This window comes from Schistocerca serialis, chromosome 10 (assembly GCF_023864345.2).
Source record: "Schistocerca serialis cubense isolate TAMUIC-IGC-003099 chromosome 10, iqSchSeri2.2, whole genome shotgun sequence".
Lineage (NCBI taxonomy): Eukaryota > Metazoa > Arthropoda > Insecta > Orthoptera > Acrididae > Schistocerca > Schistocerca serialis.
This window is the reverse complement of record NC_064647.1, coordinates 251,598,716-251,620,949: the sequence shown is the minus strand read 5'-3', so window position 1 is coordinate 251,620,949 and position 22,234 is coordinate 251,598,716. Positions and strand designations below refer to the sequence as shown.

Below are 22,234 nucleotides of genomic sequence, written 5' to 3'. Positions count from 1 at the left end.
GACGTAAACACAGAAAATTTGGACAAATTAGCCTGCGTCAATCTAATCTGTTACGTGACGGTCCTCAGCTGGACGCAGTGGTCGTCTGCTGCCACTGTAATCACCGAATTTGCTAACAGCTCGTCACAGCGGGAGGTACAACTGTTGTAGGTGGAACAAACAGTAGCTCACCTTTGTACTATGACTAAAAGTCCCTCAATTACGCGAGCAGCTCCGATTTCTTCTGCCGTGTCGTGTCGTGTATGTGAGTATATATGAGAAATATTTGTCACAACAGATTTCTTTACATTTGTTATTAAGGTATGGGCAAATACAAAACATGCTTGTATAGCCTAACAGCCAAACGCTGCCTTTTTAAGGCAACGAATAGAATATCACAATATCGCAATTGTCTTAGTACGTACCGGGCCATCAAAAAGTCAGTATAAATTTGAAAATTTAATAAACCATGGAATAATGTAGATAGAGAGGCAGAAATTGTCACACATGCTTGGAATGACATGGGATTTTATTAGAACCAAAAAAAAAAAAGTATTGCCAGACGCGTGAAAGTTCTCTTGCGCGCGTCGTTTGGTGATGATTGTGTGCTCAGCCGCCACTTTTGTCATTCTTGGCCTCCCAGGTCTCCAGACCTGAGTCCGTGCGATTATTGGCTTTGGGGTTACCTGAAGTCGCTAGTGTATCGTGATCGACCGACATCTCTAGGGATGCTGAAAGACAACATCCGACGCCAATGCCTCACCATAACTCCGGACATGCTTTACAGTGCTGTTCACGACATTATTCCTCGACTACAGCTATTGTTGAGGAACGATGGTGGAGATATTGAGCATTTCCTGTAAAGATCAGCATCTTTGCTTTGTCTTACTTTGTTATGTTAATTATTGATATCCTGATCAGATGAAGCGCCATCTGTCGGACATTTTTTGAAGTTTTGTATTTTTTTTTTTTTTTTTTTTGTTCTAATAAAACCCCATGTCATTCCAAGCATGTGTGTCAATTCGTACCTCTCTATCTACATTATTCCGTAATTTATTCAGTTTTCAAATTTATGCTGACTTTTTGATCATCCGGTATTATCGTGGGGTGTATAATTTTTCGGGACAGGGAGAAACGTATCAGTAATGGTTTCCTTTCGGAGAAGGTGTGACTTACTGTCGAGCCGAGCAGCTGACGTTCGTCAGGACGTTTGGGAGAACGTGCTCCACTAAGCGACACGCTGGCCGCCCCCTTCATTCTGTAGCAGCCGTACTTTAACTCGCTGGTGTGCTGCTGCTGGCAGTGTCTGAGGCACCCTGTGTCACGTGTTGCAGCTGTGGACGCCGCTGAACGTGATCCTGTTCAACCTGGTGTGCTCGGACTTCAGCGTGGCGTTGCTAGGCAACCCGCTGACGCTGGCCGCGGCCGTGGCGCACCGCTGGATCTTCGGCAGGACGATGTGTGTCATCTACGGCTTCTTCATGTCCCTCCTGGGTACGTATCGCCTGGCCGCGCGCCTCGCGGGTAATTTCCGAGAATGATTGCCTATCGAAGCGGCGGGATCCAAACGATACATATCGAACGTGAGATCGTAAATCGATCATGCGACTCTGGTGGCGGGCGTTATGAGTATGTTTACGGTGGTCGCTACAGTAACGACAAAAGAAGAGCGTTACAAAAATACTTTCATTTGCAAAGGAGACGACTTACCTTACTCGTCGTCGGTGTTGGAATCTTGTGAACGTCCATTAGGTGGTCTGGATGGATAATTTGGAAGAGTCGAACCATGTATTCATCCTGATACTCGTTCGTTTTCCGCACTGTCCACAATGAAATTGTAAACGGTGTTTCAGCATCGAAACTGTTCTTACGAAGTTTTACACACTTCGCACCGCCACAGTCTACACAGTCCCTTCTTTCCTCGTCCAGTAGTACTCCATATTTGCGACAAAAAGTCGAACAATTTTCTACGCTGGATTAACATAGAATTAGAGTGTTCCACGTGAGAGAATCCGCCGAGGAAACGTCAAGAGCACCAGACATCCCACTCACTAACCACAGACGTCGTCTGGGATTCCGCAGCAACTCACCAATAATTAGCGGAGGTATGCAATGTAGAGCAGCTAATGGAACGACGGGAAACAGATAACTGATCACAACGCCCGCCACCAGAGTCGGATGATCAATTTACGATTGGACGTTCGATATGTATCGTTTGGACACCGCAATTTCGATAGGCAATCATTTTTGGAAATTACCGCCTCGCGTTCCGCATTCTCCGTGTCGCTCCCTCCTGCTCGTCTGTGGCTTCTTCGCGCCTCCCGTGGCCATGTACCACATGACAACATGCAGCGTCTACAGCTGCCCCTGTCACTCGTGGGTGTATACAATATGACTCTGTGCATTGTCTGTGGCTTGTTCATCCCTACTACGTAGCACCTAAACACGTAAATAATCTACAGCTTCTTTGTGCCCGTCTTGTATACGAACCGTCTGACACTGTGCATCGCCAATGTATTCATGTCTCTAGTATGGAGTCCACCACAGATGTTGGGTGTACTTCCCGTGCATGCTATGCGTGATGCTGAGTCTGAATTCTCTTAAGGAATAGTTCATTTGTGGTCAGTGCGAAGCTGTAAAGTACTACACTGAAGATGTTTTCCGAAACCCTGTTCTTCCTCTAGCGTGGGTAGAATGGAGACGCATTCGCGGGTAGTTGACCTTAACCCACATCTGGATGCAGGTCTTCCCTGGACCTTCTGCATGCGATACAGTTTTCGCCAAAGCACATCCAAATTGCTACACCAGGTCTTCTAGTGTCTTCATCTACATCTACATCTACATCCATACTCCGCAAGCCACCTGACAGTGTGTGGCGGAGGGTACTTTGAGTACCTCTATCGGTTCTCCCTTCTATTCCAGTCTCGTATTGTTCGTGGAAAGAAGGATTGTCGGTATGCCTCTGTGTGGGCTCTAATCTCTCTGATTTTATCCTCATGGTCTCTTCACGAGATATACGTAGGAGGGAGCAACATACTGCTTGACTCTTCGGTGAAGGTATGTTCTCGAAACTTCAACAAAAGCCCGTACCGAGCTACTGAGCGTCTCCCCTGCAGAGTCTTCCACTGGAGTTTATCTATCATCTCCGTAACGCTTTCGCGATTACTAAATGATCCTGTGGAATGTCAGATCCCTTAATCGGGCAGGTAGGTTAGAAAATTTAAAAAGGGAAATGGATAGGTTGAAGTTAGATATAGTGGGAATTAGTGAAGTTCGGTGGCAGGAGGAACAAGACTTCTGGTCAGGTGACTACAGGGTTATAAACACAAAATCAAATAGGGGGAATGCAGGAGTAGGTTTAATAATGAATAGGAAAATAGGAATGCGGGTAAGCTACTACAAACAGCATAGTGAACGCATTATTGTGGCCAAGATAGATACGAAGCCCACACCTACTACAGTAGTACAAGTTTATATGCCAACTAGCTCTGCAGATGACGAAGAAATTGAAGAAATGTATGATGAAATAAAAGAAATTATTCAGATAGTGAAGGGAGACGAAAATTTAATAGTCATGGGTGACTGGAATTCGAGTGTAGGAAAAGGGAGAGAAGGAAACATAGTAGGTGAATATGGATTGGGGGACAGAAATGAAAGAGGAAGCCGCCTGGTCGAATTTTGCACAGAGCACAACATAATCATAACTAACACTTGGTTTAAGAATCATGAAAGAAGGTTGTATACATGGAAGAACCCTGGAGATACTAAAAGATATCAGATAGATTATATAATGGTAAGACAGAGATTTAGGAACCAGGTTTTAAATTGTAAGACATTTCCAGGGGCAGATGTGGACTCTGACCACAATCTATTGGTTATGACCTGTAGATTAAAACTGAAGAAACTGCAAAAAGGTGGGAATTTAAGGAGATGGGACCTGGATAAACTAAAAGAACCAGAGGTTGTACAGAGATTCAGGGAGAGCATAAGGGAGCAATTGACAGGAATGGGTGAAATAAATACAGTAGAAGAAGAATGGGTAGCTTTGAGGGATGAAGTAGTGAAGGCAGCAGAGGATCAAGTAGGTAAAAAGACGAGAGCTAGTAGAAATCCTTGGGTAACAGAAGAAATATTGAATTTAATTGATGAAAGGAGAAAATATAAAAATGCAGTAAGTGAAACAGGCAAAAAGGAATACAAACGTCTCAAAAATGAGATCGACAGGAAGTGCAAAATGGCTAAGCAGGGATGGCTAGAGGGCAAATGTAAGGATGTAGAGGCCTATCTCACTAGGGGTAAGATAGATACCGCCTACAGGAAAATTAAAGAGACCTTTGGAGATAAGAGAACGACTTGTATGAATATCAAGAGCTCAGATGGAAACCCAGTGCTAAGCAAAGAAGGGAAAGCAGAAAGGTGGAAGGAGTATATAGAGGGTCTATACAAGGGCGATGTACTTGAGGACAATATTATGGAAATGGAAGAGGATGTAGATGAAGATGAAATGGGAGATACGATACTGCGTGAAGAGTTTGACAGAGCACTGAAACACCTGAGTCGAAACAAGGCCCCCGGAGTAGACAATATTCCATTGGAACTACTGACGGCCGTGGGAGAGCCAATCCTGACAAAACTCTACCATCTGGTGAGCAAGATGTATGAAACAGGCGAAATACCCTCAGACTTCAAGAAGAATATAATAATTCCAATCCCAAAGAAAGCAGGTGTTGACAGATGTGAAAATTACCGAACTATCAGCTTAATAAGTCACAGCTGCAAAATACTAACACGAATTCTTTACAGACGAATGGAAAAACTAGTAGAAGCCAACCTCGGGGAAGATCAGTTTGGATTCCGTAGAAACACTGGAACACGTGAGGCAATACTGACCTTACGACTTATCTTAGAAGAAAGATTAAGGAAAGGCAAACCTACGTTTCTAGCATTTGTAGACTTAGAGAAAGCTTTTGACAATGTTGACTGGAATACTCTCTTTCAAATTCTAAAGGTGGCAGGGGTAAAATACAGGGAGCGAAAGGCTACTTACAATTTGTACAGAAACCAGATGGCAGTTATAAGAGTCGAGGGACATGAAAGGGAAGCAGTGGTTGGGAAGGGAGTAAGACAGGGTTGTAGCCTCTCCCCGATGTTGTTCAATCTGTATATTGAGCAAGCAGTAAAGGAAACAAAAGAAAAATTCGGAGTAGGTATTAAAATTCATGGAGAAGAAATAAAAACTTTGAGGTTCGCCGATGACATTGTAATTCTGTCAGAGACAGCAAAGGACTTGGAAGAGCAGTTGAATGGAATGGACAGTGTCTTGAAAGGAGGATATAAGATGAACATCAACAAAAGCAAAACGAGGATAATGGAATGTAGTCTAATTAAGTCGGGTGATGCTGAGGGAATTAGATTAGGAAATGAGGCACTTAAAGTAGTAAAGGAGTTTTGCTATTTGGGGAGCAAAATAACTGATGATGGTCGAAGTAGAGAGGATATAAAATGTAGACTGGCAATGGCAAGGAAAGCGTTTCTGAAGAAGAGAAATTTGTTAACATCCAGTATTGATTTAAGTGTCAGGAAGTCATTTCTGAAAGTATTCGTATGGAGTGTAGCCATGTATGGAAGTGAAACATGGACGATAAATAGTTTAGACAAGAAGAGAATAGAAGCTTTCGAAATGTGGTGCTACAGAAGAATGCTGAAGATTAGATGGGTAGATCATGTAACTAATGAGGAAGTATTGAATAGGATTGGGGAGAAGAGAAGTTTGTGGCACAACTTGACCAGAAGAAGGGATCGGTTGGTAGGGCATGTTCTGAGGCATCAAGGGATCACCAATTTAGTATTGGAGGGCAGCGTGGAGGGTAAAAATCGTAGAGGGAGACCACGAGATGAATACACTAAGCAGATTCAGAAGGATGTAGGTTGCAGTAGGTAGTGGGAGATGAAAAAGCTTGCACAGGATAGAGTAGCATGGAGAGCTGCATCAAACCAGTCTCAGGACTGAAGACCACAACAACAACAACAAATGATCCTGTAACGAAGCGCGCTCCTCTCCGTTGGTCTTCTCTATCTCATCTATCAACCCTATCTGGTATGGATCCCACATTGCTGAGCAGTATTAAAGCAGTGGGCGAACAAGCGTGCTGTAACCTACTTCCTTTGTTTTCGGATTGCATTCTCTTAGGATTCTTCCAATGAATCTCAGTCTGGCATCTGCTTTACCAACGATCAACTTTATATGATCATTCCATTTTAAATCACTCCTAATGCGTACTACCAGATAATTTATAGAATTAACTGCTTCCAGTTGCTGACCTGCTATATTGTAGCTAAATGATAAGGGATCTTTCTTTCTATGTATTCGCAGCACATTACACTAGTCTACATTGAGCTTCAATTGCCATTCCCTGCACCATGCGTCAATTCGCTGCAGATTCTCCTGCATTTCAGTACCATTTTCCATTGTTAGAACCTCTCGATATACCACAGCATCATCCGCAAAAAGCCTCAGTGAACTTCCGATGTCATCCACAAGGTCATTTATGTATATTATGAATAGCAACGGTCCTACGACACTCCCCTGCGGCACACCTGAAATCACTCTTACTTCGGAAGAATTTTCTCCATTGAGAATGACATGCTGCGTTGTGTTATCTAGGAACTCTTCAATCCAATCACACAATTGGTCTGATAGTCCATATGCTCTTACTTTGTTCATTAAATGACTGTCGGGAACTGTATCGAACGCCTTGCGGAAGTCAAGAAACACGGCATCTACCTGTCAACCCGTGACTATGGCCCTCTGAGTCTCGTGGACGAATAGCGCGAGCTGGGTTTCACAAGACCGTCTTTTTCGAAACCCATGCTGATTCCTACAGAGTAGATTTCTAGTCTCCAGAAAAGTTATTATACTCGAACATAATACGTGTTCCAAAATTCTACATCTGCTCGACGTTAGAGATATGGGTTTCTAGTTCTGCACATCTGTTCGACGCCCCTTCTTGAAAACGGGGATGACCTGTGCCCTTTTCCAATCCTTTGGAACGATACGCTCTTCTAGAGACCTACGGGACACCGCTGCAAGAACGGGGTCAAGTTCCTTCGCGTACTCTGTGTAAAATCGAACTGGTATCCCATCAGGTACAGCAGCCTTTCCTCTTTTGAGCGATTTACTTGTTTCTCTATCCCTCTGTCGTCTATTTCGATATCTATGATTTTGTCATATGTGCGACAATCTAGAGAAGGAACTACAGTGCAGTCTTCCTCTGTGAAACAGCTTTGGAAAAAGACTTTTAGTATTTCGGTCTTTAGTCTGTCATCCTCTGTTTCAGTACCATTTTGGTCACAGAGTGTCTGGACATTTTGTTTTGATCCACCTACAGCTTTAACATAAGACCAAAATTTCTTAGGATTTTCTGCCAAGTCAGTACATAGACAGATTTCGGTCTCGATTTCGAGGACGATTACTCTAGTAATCTCAAGAGCGGTGCGGAGAAGAAGCTCAACCAATTGTACTGTCAGGTGCGGCGAGAGAGAGGCGCTGAGTGTCTGCACTGAAATTCCCAGAGCGTACGTCCCGCGAACGGTCGGAGAGCTCAGCGCACTGCTGCCGCCGACAGAACCTCGCGAAGTGGACACGGCAGGGAGCTATTCCCGATCATTACTCAGCACTCAAAAGGGGAAGGTGTTAAACCGTAGTGGTATCAGAAGCATCCTCGCCACGCTGCTTGTGGAGTGTGCATGTAGATGTAGGCCAGTGGTTTTAGGCCCGTCAGCAAAAAGCAAAGTGCGTGGGTATACAGTGAGACGTCCACTCACGGCAGTCTGGGCCGGACTCAGGTGGTGTATGGCCCTGTACCCCTAGTGGATGTTAGGGGGTGGGGGTGTCTCCACGGCGGCAGCTCTTCCATCTCCACCTGGTTTCCCGGTTGATTTCTCCCAGCCGGGGTGGTGCTCAAGATAGCGGTGATGTTTGAAACGTAGCAGGTTTATGCTTCGTATTGTGTTTAAGCACCACTGTTATTACTTACCTACAAAAACTGCCACGAAACGTACAGAATTTATTTTCCTTTGCTGTCAGGGTCTCGTATCTTCGATACTTAGGTGCCTCGCTACTCAAACACCAGCGAGGTCAGCGTACCAACAGAATTTGTATGAACAGTTTGCAGCGTTAGGTTCGAAGAGCTGCTTGGCCAGCCCACCAAATACTGTAATAGTTGTATCCACGGGTAGCCCTGATACCTCAGCCTTGGGAACATGGGTTGTAGTAATCCGGTTTAGGTTTGACGAGCTGCTTTACCAGCCCACCAATTACTGTAATAGTAGTATCCATGGGTAGCCCCGATACCTCACCCTTGGGAACATGGGTTGTAATAATCCGGTTTAGGATTGACGAAGTGCTTTACCAGCCCACCAATTACTGTAATAGTAGTATCTATGGGTAGCCCCGATACCTCACCCTTGGGAACATGGGTTGTAATAATCCGGTTTAGGTTTGACGAGCTGCTTTACCAGCCCACCAATTACTGTAATAGTAGTATCCATGGGTAGCCCTGATACCTCACCCTTGGGAACATGGGTTGTAATAATCCCGTTTAGATTATAATAAAAAAGTTATGGGGAATGACTTGGTTAACCACTAAAATAATGTTGCCGAAATTACGGTTATGCTGGTTTTCACTAACGAGGCGCCGGCCGAAGTGGCCGTGCGGTTCTAGGCGATGCAGTCTCGAACCGCGAGACCGCTACGGTCGGAGGTTCGAATCCTGCCTCGGTCATGGATGTGTGTGACGTTCTTAGGTTAGTTGGGTTTAACTGGTTCTAAGTTCTAGGGGTCTAATGATCTCAGAAGTTGAGTCCCATAGTGCTCAGAGCCATTTTTGAACTAACGAGGCGTCTAGCCCTCTCATCGTCAGTAATACTCGCACGCTAACTGATTAAAAGCAAAGGAAAACCTGTTAGTTGCGGGGCTTGTCCGCTCTTCACCTTTATCGCGTTTTTAGGTCTGCTGGGCACACTTTCAGTGAGGTGTGGGACTGCCTGTGGAGCAACGGCAGCACAGTCTTCTTCAGTGGCCGAGACGAAACAAGTTAGTGATGTTGCACGCTCGATTCTGGAGCGAAGTCGAAGTCTTCCCAAAGGTGTAGCATTCTGTCCAGGGCTGGACTGGGCACGCCAGTCCACTTCAGGATCGTTGTTGTCCGCAGAACACTGGCTCAAAGGCAGGGCACAGGGCGCTCTGTCGTGCCGATACAAACAACCATCCTCGCCGAACTCGCCCTCTACACCACGCAGTACACAGGGCTGCGAAACGTGTTCACGTTCTGCCGCGTTTAGCGGTTTCTCGAGCGCAATACGGGAATCATACCCCAACCGTGAGAAAGACCTCCCTCCACACAGTAACACCACCTACTCATTACTTCACGTCCTCCACGCATTCGCCAAAACCAAACGCACCCACCACCTGTTTCGCCACTCAGAGCCACTCGCTTTCAGTAATCCACTGTCCGCTCGCGTAGCTCATTACGCCCCCCAAGGGCGTCCCCCAGCACCGGCTGCAGACACACGACTGCTCCACCGTCGTACTTCGTTCTTTTTAATTCCCGACACAAGCCATTGTACTGTCTGGACTGCTGGTAGCAGTTTGCAACTCGTGACTGAGTCTTTCCGCAGATTTCATGCGACTTTTTTTTTGCAATGCACGAAGGTACTTCTCGGGCAGTATGTGAAGTGTTCCTTCCCGGGACTGTTTCACAGTCTCAGCACCAGCAGTCCACTGGGGTGGCTTCAGAAGCGTTCAGATTTCCCTGATGGATCTGCTGCTCATGTGACATCCTGCGACTAGTCCACCACATTCGAAATCACTGAGCTCACCTTACTGACGCTTTCTGTTGTCTGCCTCGTTTTGTGCTTGCGGTTTCGTTTCTCGTTACATGTAGTGGTCAATTCCTCATTGGTACGTGTCTCCGAATACTTCTCAGAAACTAGGGTATAAAAGGGTTTGTTAAGTAAAGGCACCAGACTGCAACGGAGCACGGACGGCGTTTGCCTCGGGTATTCACGTTCCCAGGCGCGCCTCAGTGAAATGGCTCTCACTGGTGCTTATGGAAGTTCGTGTTAGCAGTGTTGACACAGACAACGGCCTTGCCACAATGGTGACACCGGTTCCCGTCAGGTCGCCGAAGTTAAGCGCTCTCGGGCTGGGCTAGCACTTGGATCCGGTCTACCGAGCTGTGTTGGCTGTGCACTCAGCCCTTTGGGGCAAACTCTGAGGAGCTACTTGACTGAGAAGTAGCGGCTGCGGTCTCGTAAACTGACATACGGCCGGTGTTCTGACCACGTGCCCCTCCATCTCCGCATGCAGTGACGCCTGTGGGCTGAGGATGACACGGCGGCCGGTCGGTGCCGTTGAGCCTCATAAGGTCTGTCGGACGGAGCTCAGATTTAGTTTTAGTGCTGACAGTGGGACAAGGATTTAACCCTACCTACAATGCAGCTAAATTTGTTACTCATTAAGAAATTAAAATTATGATTTAGAACCTAAAACCGAACAATATAATTATTGGAGTGCATTATATTAGACTGTTCCTACAAACGGCAGATGGAGCTGAGCTTTTCATTATACTCTTCTGCTCACGTGCATCATCTACACTGGACACCTTACAGGGAATGGAACTCCAACACGCAGACAGAAGGTCTTCAACAGGTGTGAAAGCCAAGCAGCATCGAACAGACACTGACGGAAAAAAGTCGCAGCAACAAGGAAAAGTTGAGTGCCATACTCGAAAATTGGTAGGCATGCTTTTTCGTCTGAAAAATGACTCCTCTTCAAATTTCACGCCAGTGGCATACGAGTGTCGCTAGCAGCACCACTATGACGATGCAAATCAGATCTGATTCAAATACGCGCTGCAGCGGGCGTTATCTTTAGTTACCTTTGAGACTGGACGTAGTGAGTTGATGTTACTCGAGAATACGTTTGTGGTGAAAAAGACGCCATTACCCACACGTCACTGACTTCGTCTTAGGTCGTGTAATTGCGCTACGAGAAGCTGTACGTCCCTTCTGTGACACTGCATGAAGACCTGAAAGGAATGTAGCCACTGTAGGTGATTGCTGGCAGCGGTGCTCACAAGAATGTACGGTCGGAAGAAGACAGGGATCCGGGCGGCCGCTACAGAGAGGAAAGACCATCGCGTTCGGCGTATTGCTCTGGCTGCAGCAGGCGGCACGACAGAGGCACAAGGAGCTGTTACAAATTGGTTACTTCGAGGACAGCTTCGAGCCAGACGCCCTGTAGCGTGCTTACCTCAAACTACCACCATTTGTGGCTCCAGCGATGTCAAGCGAGAGCTCATTCGATGGCAGGGTGGAGGTCTGTTCTACATCTACATTTATACTCCGCAAGCCACCCAACGGTGTGTGGCGGAGGGCACTTTCCGTGCCACTGTCATTACCTCCCTTTTCTGTTCCAGTCGCGTATGGTTCGCGGGAGAACGACTGTCTGAAATCCTCCGTGCGTTCTCGAATCTCTCTAATTTTACATTCGTGATCTCCTCGGGGGGTATAAGTAAGGGGAAGCAATATATTCGATACCTCATCCAGAAACGCACCCTCTCGAAACCTGGCGAGCAAGCTACATCTACATCTACATTGATACTCCGCAAGCCACCCAACGGTGTGTGGAGGAGGGCACTTGACGTGCCACTGTCATTACCTCCCTTTCCTGTTCCAGTCACGTATGGTTCGCGGGAAGAACGACTGTCTGAAAGCCTCCGTGCGCGCTCTAATCTCTCTAATTTTACATTCGTGATCTCCTCGGGAGGTATAAGTAGGGGGAAGCAATACATTCGATACCTCATCCAGAAACGCACCCTCTCGAAACCTGGCGAGCAAGCTACACCGCGATGCAGAGCGCCTCTCTTGCAGAGTCTGCCACTTGAGTTTATTAAACATCTCCGTAACGCTATCACGGTTACCAAATAACCCGGTGACGAAACGCGCCGCTCTTCTTTGGATCTTCTCTATCTCCTCCGTCAACCCAACCTGGTACGGATCCCACACTGATGAGCAATACTCAAGTATAGGTCGAACGAGTGTTTTGTAAGCCACCTCCTTTGTTGATGGACTACATTTTCTAAGCACTCTCCCAATGAATCTCAACCTGGTACCCGCCTTACCAACAATTAATTTTATATGATCATTGCACTTCAAATCGTTCCGCACGCATACTCCCAGATATTTTACAGACGTAACTGCTACCAGTGTTTGTTCCGCTATCATATAATCATACAATAAAAGATCCTTCTTTCTTTGTATTCGCAATACATTACATTTGTCTATGTTAAGGGTCAGTTGCCACTCCCTGCACCAAGTGCCTATCCGCTGCAGATCTTCCTGCATTTCGCTACAATTTTCTAATGCTGCAACTTCTCTGTATACTACAGCATCATCCGCGAAAAGCCGCATGGAACTTCCGACACTATCTACTAAGTCATTTATATGTATTGTGAAAAGCAATGGTCCCATAACACTCCCCTGTGGCACGCCAGAGGTTACTTAAACGTCTGTAGACCTCTCTCCATTGATAACAACATGCTGGGTTCTGTTTGCTAAAAACTCTTCAATCCAGCCACACAGCTGGTCTGATATTCCGTAGGCTCTTACTTTGTTTATCAGGCGACACTGCGGAACTGTATCGAACGCCTTCCGGAAGTCAAGAAAAATAGCATCTACCTGGGAGCCTGTATCTAATATTTTCTGGGTCTCATGAACAAATAAAGCGAGTTGGGTCTCACACGATCGCTGTTTCCGGAATCTATGTTGATTCCTACATAGTAGATTCTGGGTTTCCAGAAATGACATGATACGCGAGCAAAAAACATGTTCTAAAGTTCTACAACAGATCGACGTAAGAGATATAGGTCTATAGTTTTGCGCATCTGCTCGACGACCCTTCTTGAAGACTGGGACTATCTGTGCTCTTTTCCAATCATTTGGAACCCTCCGTTCCTCTAGAGACTTGCGGTACACGGCTGTTAGAAGGGGGGCAAATTCTTTCGCGTACTCTGTGTAGAATCGAATTGGTATCCCGTCAGGTCCAGTGGACTTTCCTCTATTGAGTGATTCCAGTTGCTTTTCTATTCCTTGGACACTTATTTCGATGTCAGCCATTTTTTCGTTTGTGCGAGGATTTAGAGAAGGAACTGCAGTGCGGTCTTCCTCTGTGAAACAGCTTTGGAAAAAGGTGTTTAGTATTTCAGCTTTACGCGTGTCATCCCCTGTTTCAATGCCATCATCATCCCGTAGTGTCTGGATATGCTGTTTCGAGCCACTTACTGATTTAACGTAAGACCAGAACTTCCTAGGATTTTCTGTCAAGTCGGTACATAGAATTTTACTTTCGAATTCAATGAACGCTTCACGCATAGCCCTCCTTACGCTAACTTTGACATCGTTTAGCTTCTGTTTGTCTGAGAGGTTTTGGCTGCGTTTAAACTTAGAGTGGAGCTCTCTTTGCTTTCGTAGTAGTTTCCTAACTTTGTTGTTGTACCACGGTGGGTTTTTCCCGTCCCTCACAGTTTTACTCGGCACGTACCTGTCTAAAACGCATTTTACGATTGCCTTGAACTTTTTCCATAAACACTCAACATTGTCAGTGTCGGAACAGAAATTTTCGTTTTGATCTGTTAGGTAGTCTGAAATCTGCCTTCTATTACTCTTGCTAAACAGATAAACCTTCCTCCCTTTTTTTATATTCCTATTAACTTCCATATTCAGGGATGCTGCAACGGCCTTATGATCACTGATTCCCTGTTCTGTACATACAGAGTCGAAAAGTTCGGGTCTGTTTGTTATCAGTAGGTCCAAGATGTTATCTCCACGAGTCGGTTCTCTGTTTAATTGCTCGAGGTAATTTTCGGATAGTGCACTCAGTATAATGTCACTCGATGCTCTGTCCCTACCACCCGTCCTAAACATCTGAGTGTCCCAGTCTATATCTGGTAAATTGAAATCTCCACCTAAGACTATAACATGCTGAGAAAATTTATGTGAAATGTATTCCAAATTTTCTCTCAGTTGTTCTGCCACTAATGCTGCTGAGTCGGGAGGTCGGTAAAAGGAGCCAATTATTAACCTAGTTCGGTTGTTTAGTGTAACCTCCACCGCGATGCAGAGCACCTCTCTTGCAGAGTCTGCCACTTGAGTTTGCTAAACATCTCCGTAACGCTATCACGGTTACCAAATAACCCTGTGACGAAACGCGCCGCTCTTCTTTGGATCTTCTCTATCTCCTCCGTCAACCCGACCTGGTACGTATCGCATACTGATGAGCAATACTCAAGTATAGGTCGAACGAGTGTTTTGTAAGCCACCTCCTTTGTTGATGGACTACATTTCCTAAGGACTCTCTCAATGAATCTCAATCTGGTACCCGCCTTACCAACAATTAATTTTATATGATCATTCCACTTCAAATCGTTCCGCACGCATACTCCCAGATATTTTACAGAAGTAACTGCTACCAGTGTTTGTTCCGCTATCATATAATCATACAATAAAGGATCCTTCTTTCTATGTATTCGCAATACATTACATTTGTCTGTGTTAAGGGTCAGTTGCCACGTCCTGCACCAAGTGCCTATCTGCTGCAGATCTTCCTGCATTTCGCTACAATTTTCTAATGCTGCAACTTCTCTGTATACTTCAGCATCATCCGCGAAAAGCCGCATGGAACTTCCGACACTATCTACTAGGTCATTTACATATATTGTGAAAAGCAATGGTCCCATAACACTCCCCTGTGGCACGCCAGAGGTTACTTTAACGTCTGTAGACGTCTCTCCATTGATAACAGCATGCTGTGTTCTGTTTGCGAAAAACTCTTCAATCCAGCCACACAGCTGGTCTGATATTCCGTAGGCTCTTACTTTGTTTATCAGGCGACACTGCGGAACTGTATCGGACGCCTTCCGGAAGTCAAGGAAAATAGCATCTACCTGGAAGCCTGTATCTAATATTTTCTGGGTCTCATGAACAAATAAAGCGAGTTGGGTCTCACACGATCGCTGTTTCCGGAATCTATGTTGATTCCTACATAGTAGATTCTGGGTTTCCAAAAACGACATAATACGCGAGTAAAAAACATGTTCTAAAGTTCTACAACAGATCGACGTCAGAGATATAGGTCTATAGTTTTGCGCATCTGCTCGACGACCCTTCTTGAAGACTGGGACTACCTGTGCTCTTTTCCAATCATTTGGAACATTCCGTTCCTCTAGAGAGTTGCGGTACACGGCCGTTAGAAGGGGGGCAAATTCTTTCGCGTACTCTGTGTAGAATCGAATTGGTATCCCGTCAGGTCCAGTGGATTTTCCTCTGTTGAGTGATTCCAGTTGCTTTTCTATTCCTGATGAAAGCTGGTTCTGCCCTGGTGCCAGTGATGGACTTGTCTCGGTTAGGAGCCCAGTTGAGACCCCGCAACCAACCTAACTGCATGCCAGATGCACTGCACCTACACCTATGGTGCGATTCCGTATGGCAACAGCAGTATTCTTGTGGGTGTCCCACGCATCTTGACTGCGCATTTGTACGTCAGTCTGGTGATCTGGCCTGTTATGCTGCCATTCACGAACAGCATTCCACGGGTGTTTCCCACCGGGCTGACGCTCGCCCACATACCACAGGGTGTCAACATGCTGCCTCGGCCTGCACGAATACCAGACCTGACTCCAGTGAGCACATCTGGAACTTCATCGGACGACCCCATATTGACCGACCAGCCGTGAGACTCCATCCCACAAACTGACATCAGGCACCTGTACAGTGCAAGCACGTTTGCATGTTTGCATTCAACATTCTGGCGGTTACACCGGTTATTAATGTATCAGCAGTTCACATTCGCCATAGCTTACCACGCACTTACATTAACCTCCAATCTTGGAATGTTAATCACTTAAATATGTTATTTAGACGAATGTATTCCCGAAATTTCATTACTCTACATCAGTTATTTTCTGGTGTTGCGATTTTTTTTTCTGTGAGTTTATTACACAACTGTGAAGGCAAAGGAAACAGTCACTTACCCACGTCGATATACCTGCGTTCCGAGTAACAAATGGGAACTATCTTCGTTCTAAATTGCGTCGCAGACGAAAATATACTTATCACGGACAAAAGGCACTACCTGACCGACATGTAAACTGACGTCTATACTGTGGAGACGGATCATAATCCCACTACTAATGAGAGCCAGTTCGGAACACTCGGCAGTGGCTCATTAGCAGCGAGGCACGGCTGGTAAGCTACGAAACAACGGTTCAGCTGATACATCTGTGCTTTACACGGGCCAGTCATCGATCCTCTGCGGTCTGCCTGCCAAACGCGTTAGCAGCCGAGCCGCCCCTTCTTCGCTGCGTATAACTTTGTGCAGTTGTCGCATCAGTCACGAATACCGTGAACACTAGGCATGTAAGTAGGCTGTTTATGTTTTCTTTATGTAAGTAGGCTGTTTATGTTTTCTTATTGGCAACGTTACGTAGCGCTCAATATGAAAATCACTGGCTGTGCTGTGTGCAGTCTGTGGCTGCTTTGCATTGTTGTAATACTCGCCATTGTAGTGTTAGGCAGCTGGATGTGAACAGCGCGTAGCGTTGCGCAGTTGGAGGTGAGCCGCCAGCAGTGGTGGATGTGGGGAGAGAGATGGCGGAGGTTTGTAATTTGTCATGAACTGATATATATATTATGACTTGTGATGATATCAAGGTAAATACATTGTTCGTTCTCTATTAATATCTTTCATTTGCTAACTATCCCTATCAGTAGTTAGTGCCTTTAGTAGTTTGAATCTTTTATTTAGCTGGCAGTAGTGGCGCTTGCTGTATTGCAGTAGTGGGAGAAACGAAGATTATTGTGAGGTAAGTGATTTAGTGATTTGTGAAAGGTATAGTTTAATGTTAGTCAGGGCCATTCTTTTGTAGGGAATTTTGAAAGTCAGATTGCGTTGCGCTAACAAAATATTATGTGTCAGGTTAAGCACAGTCTTGTATAAATTGTTCAAAGGGTACGTTTCATATGTCGACCTGTAGCCTAGGATACCTCACTGGAATCTTCTGATTTTTCTTGTAGTTTTTGTATTTAGTGTAGCTTTTGTTTATTGCTAGCGCGTAATTGTAGAGAGAATCTCCTTTGTAGTTGTAGCCTTTCATTGTTGTACAGTGAAACAGTTGTGGCATGCATATAGATTTGGACCAAGTATTTCGCAGCTGTAATTAACTAGATATTATTTTCAGTGTTATGTTAATGTGTTCTCTTATTTTTGCTCTTCAAATTGTGTTTTTCTGTGTTGTCGTGTGAAATACTGTGACAATAATGGAGTGTGAAAAACGTAATACTAGGCTCCAAAGTAAACTGAGAAATGACAGTGAAAATGAGAGCAGTGTGTTAGCGCCACCGAGTAATGAATTAACTGATGTTCAAAGTAGTAATTTGGTAATTGTGCATAGGGAAATGGAGCGGGCGGCAAACAATGGCGTGGACAGTGAAACAATTAGTGAAGAGGGAAGCATTATCGATCGATCGGTCGGCAACAGCTCGCCTCAGGAATCCGAAATGACAGGACACAATTTCGCAAATACTGTAGATTCAGGTTTTGGGTCATCACCGTTTTCTCAAATAAGTCAAGACACATTTTCTGCTTGTCAAAATGTGAATGTTGTCGGTGCAAATGCATTGCCGAAAAGCGTAGAGAAACAGATTCCAGACACTAATACATTATTATTGCAATTAATGCAACAAATGGAACAAAATCAGAGACAAACACAGCAACAGTTAGACACAGTGGAACAAAATCTCAAAAAGTTAGACACAATGGAACAAAATCTTCAAAAGTTAGACACCACACTTGAACAAACACGTGAAGATTTAACTAGTGAGTTACATAACATTGAATCGAAATGTCAAAAAGTCTGTAATGACGTAAAATCACAAATTTGTGAGCATTTCCAACCTATTTTTTCGCGGCATGAAAATGCATTACAGAATCATGAAGCAGCCATAAAAGAACTGCAAACTATTTTTCATGAAAATCACAACACCTTGCAAGCTAAAATTGACTCAGTTGCATCTACCGATTCGGTTACGCAACTTGCAAAAACTCAGGAAAACTTAAAGGTCACAGTAGACACGATTGCAACACAAATGGACACTCTGAAACTTGGTTCAGAAAAACATACAGAGGAAATGATTTCACTATCGGATAAAGTAGCCGAACTTTCAGATCAGTTCACTAACTTATCTACAAAGGTAGATGATGATCTGAATGACTCAACACCTGTAGCCTTCACTGACACAGAAGAGTATGAACAAATTAGAAAATTCAAACAAAATCAAAATCAAATCAATACACAGTACAAAAGAGAAATCCGGGAAGTGCAAGATCAGTTGGCACAAGTAGTACAAGAATTACGTATTTTAGAGGACACTCGCGCCCCAATACGGGAAGAGGGACATACAAATACGGAACAGACACAAAATAACAACACAGGGCACTTCGGAAATTGTGAAAGAAATTGGCAAGGCGCATTGGATTTTGAGATGGAACCGCCGAAACGAAGTAACAATGACCGACATGCGACTCGCCGACATGACGATTTTGACTATAAGCTGTTCATTACTACACGTAAATTCAAAACATTTAAGAATTCTGGCAACGACATTCATCCACAAGCATGGCTCCATCAGTTCTCTCATTGTTTTCCTCCCAACTGGTCGTTAGAACACAGATTAGAATTTATGTGTGGCTACTTAGAGAATGAACCAGCTGTAAGAATGCGATCGGTCATTCACGATTGCCACAGTGAAGGAGAGATTTACCATGCCTTCCTCTCAGCATATTGGTCTCAAGCCACACAAGACCGTGTAAAACATAGCATCATAATGATGAAACGTTTCGAACAATCTGAATTTTCCAGTCTTATGAAATATTTTGAAGACATGTTGCATAAGAATCAATATCTTTCAAACCCATACAGCCCCTCAGAACTTATCCGCATTTGCTTAATCAAATTGCCTGAACATTTACGACACATTATTTTGGCAGGACGTTGCAAAGACGACATTGAAGCTTTTCAGGGACTTTTACAAGAATTAGAAATTGACACTGACAATCGCGGAACGCGAAACCAGGAACACAACAATTACAGGTCACATCCGTCGCAATTCCGCGATGAAAGAAACGATAACTGGACGCGACAAGGCTATTCTCACCACACAAATCGTGACCAAAATAGACACCACCCGTATGACAACCGTTGGCAGGGTAGTAATAATTACAGAGAAAGATCGCATTTCCGTAGTAATGAATATGACAGAGATAACCATAGAAACAGACAATATGGTAATCAGAACTATTATTATCAAGGGAGACAGAATAATTTCAGACGCAACAGTTCAGCGCGCAGTTACGATTCAGGGAGAAATACTCCACCACTTGACCGACAAGAAAGAAACTATGGAATCTACCGACATGACGACAGACGATATGATCATAACGACAGACGTCAATTGCATCAGAACTGGCGGGATTCAAACAGAGCAGGGCCCTCTCGGCAAGGCGAATTTGTAGAAGTTAGGTCTCCTAATCCCAATAACGACGCGCGCCAACAAAGAGACAGACAATGACTCGCACAACAGGCAGCCGCGTGCGCCAGGTGGCTCAGAGAAAAATAACATAGACGCTAACCTTGAGAAATACTCCAGTATTCTTTACCGACGTATACCGCCTGACAATTGCATTCAAGTTCAAACTCTGAGTACTATGAAGAGTAAAGGTTTACACCACATTTCTCATGTAAAACCATTTATTGACAGATAATCTGCCTTTTAACTTTGTCTTTGCCATAAAACGTTTCACTTCAAGTTACTAGTATGCTTTAGAAACTGTTACAATGCAACAATGTTTGAAGTTCAATATCCAGCCAAGAACCAAGAGAAATTATTTAAACAGAAATTACGAATGCATTGTTATTGCGAACAGACGACACAGTGTAATTGTGTGTGTACGTTCTTGCTTGTTAGTTGTACGATTAGAACATTTACCAGTACTGCTAATGAGATTTTAATGCAACATTTTGGTTTACTTGAAAATACATTCCGGATTTAAAGTACTTTCTGAGAGATACCAGATGACACAGAGGTTAGTTTATGTGACAGCTACACGATTTTTATCACGACGCTACTAATGAGTGACAAGTTACAATGTTGCTTTTGCAGTGTATCTGTTTTATATCTGCACAGTTTTCTGAATTCTTCTAGGAAGAAAAACATGTTTTAGTAGTAACTTTTGTGGTATAGCAACAATGAGACAGCCTTTTTCGTGGCACAACATTACGTTACTGTACAGTACTTTCTTCATCACGCCAATAAGCATAATAACTACGATATCTATACGCAAAGCATTTCACTTTTGTTTATCATGAGGTAAGTACATTGGCTTCTGCAGAACTTAGCTTTCGGAGGAAAATAACTACGACACTTCCACAGAGATTATCTTACAACGAGATGCACATTTAGCGCTACAGGACACGCATTTCAGTGATCAATTTTATACTTAAAACATTTATTTTTAAAGATTTTTGAATTACAAAGAAAGTTTTCCGTGATATATTTCATTCCATTGGTGTAATCTGTAACACCTGAGGGTATAATTACATTAATCCTCAGGGGGGTACATGCCTACTTTGTGTACCATGTGTGTGGCAACCACAAGGAACCCTAGCTAATATGGTATTTGCTTATACAACTTTACACATCGGTACCATATTTCTCTAACACACAAATTACACAGCTATCTGATCATTTAACTGAGAGATAAACATTTTTTTACTACATCAGTGACAGATGTTTACGTAATTACACAGCTGGATAACTTCACACTTATGAAACTGTATTTTGTCTGTGCATTGTAAACTGTTCATATTTTTTCGGAACCATTGTGATACTATCAGAGCTTTGAATGATGTATTTGGTAAAGGGATTATGATTTTTAAAGTACGTTTGAGGCAGATGACACTTTTGACATGAGCAGAGAATTTTTTTTAATTATTGGAGGAAGCTACGACGATTTTGAGATTTGACTGAGGTGTTATGATGTTATTTTTACGACGACGATGTGTATTATGCTGCTGAGGTATGTTTATGATTAATAGGCTGAGGCTATACGAGTTATTTGAATATGCTTCATATTTATAATGACGAAATATTGACGAGTGTCGATGGATACTTATATGTGTAATAAGGTAAGGAGTAATGAATAGTGGGTAGGGACTCTTGACTTGTGAAAAAGGATGTTGGAAACCAAGAATCGTACTTTAAGAGTTATGACATGTGTGAATCATGTGTGAATGTATCACAATGCCACTGAACATTTTTTGGACACTGTTATATCAATAGCATTTTGTTTCTACAGATTTGCAACGCTAATTCTTGACCTGTGAAATATTTTTATGTGAGGCTGTCACTGTAGCGGTAAATATTTCCGTAAGAAAGTTAAGTGACCACCTGCACATAATGCGTCGCGGGCACCCAGCTGTGTCAGACGCCTGGAGAAAAAGCCATTATTGCGAGCCCTTTTCAGCGGCACAGGTAGAAAAAAAAAGGGGACGTGGGACGTGTCAAACACCTGGAGAACAAGCCATTAGGGTGTGCCTTTCATCGCTAATGTGACACCCTCGTTACTTGAAAACATATGATTACTCGCACTTTGTGCTAATTACTGAAATGCTTATGAATTGATGGGAAATATTCGTACATCTGCACACCTGATTACGACAAGCGTCTTTCTATGAGAGTTGAGAGAATTTCTACTAACTTATGAAATGTCACATGACTATTGAATGATATTTTTATGCTTTGCTTTTCATAGTTGCTTATTTCATTTGATACCTGTTTTTCAGCTGTGTTGCAGCATTGCTTTTATAAAATAAAATGCATTTGCTAATGTGAACACTTTCTGTCAACAGAGCTATTAAATAATTATTTTATGATCCACATTCTTTAAAAAAGGAGCACTTGGAAAGGAAAGAACAATAAGAAGGAACTAGTAACTGCATTCATTATTTTCTTTTCAAGTAATTGGTAACTTTTTGGTAGAATAACTTCTTGTGGTGCACCACTTTAATTACATAGATATTAAGATGTGAATACACATTTCCCTTATCTGCATTGTTGTTTACTGTAATATTTTTTCTGC

At 43.7% G+C, this 22,234-nt stretch overlaps 1 protein-coding gene across 1 annotated transcript in view; it reads left to right on the top strand.

Moving 5' to 3' along the window:
- LOC126424733 (pinopsin-like) overlaps positions 1-22,234 on the top strand; it is a 173,983-nt gene that overhangs the window by 56,381 nt on the left and 95,368 nt on the right. Inside the window, exon 2 of the mRNA XM_050087452.1 lies at positions 1,314-1,473. Coding sequence (XP_049943409.1) covers positions 1,314-1,473 — 160 coding nt within the window. The remainder of the gene's footprint in view (positions 1-1,313; positions 1,474-22,234) is intronic.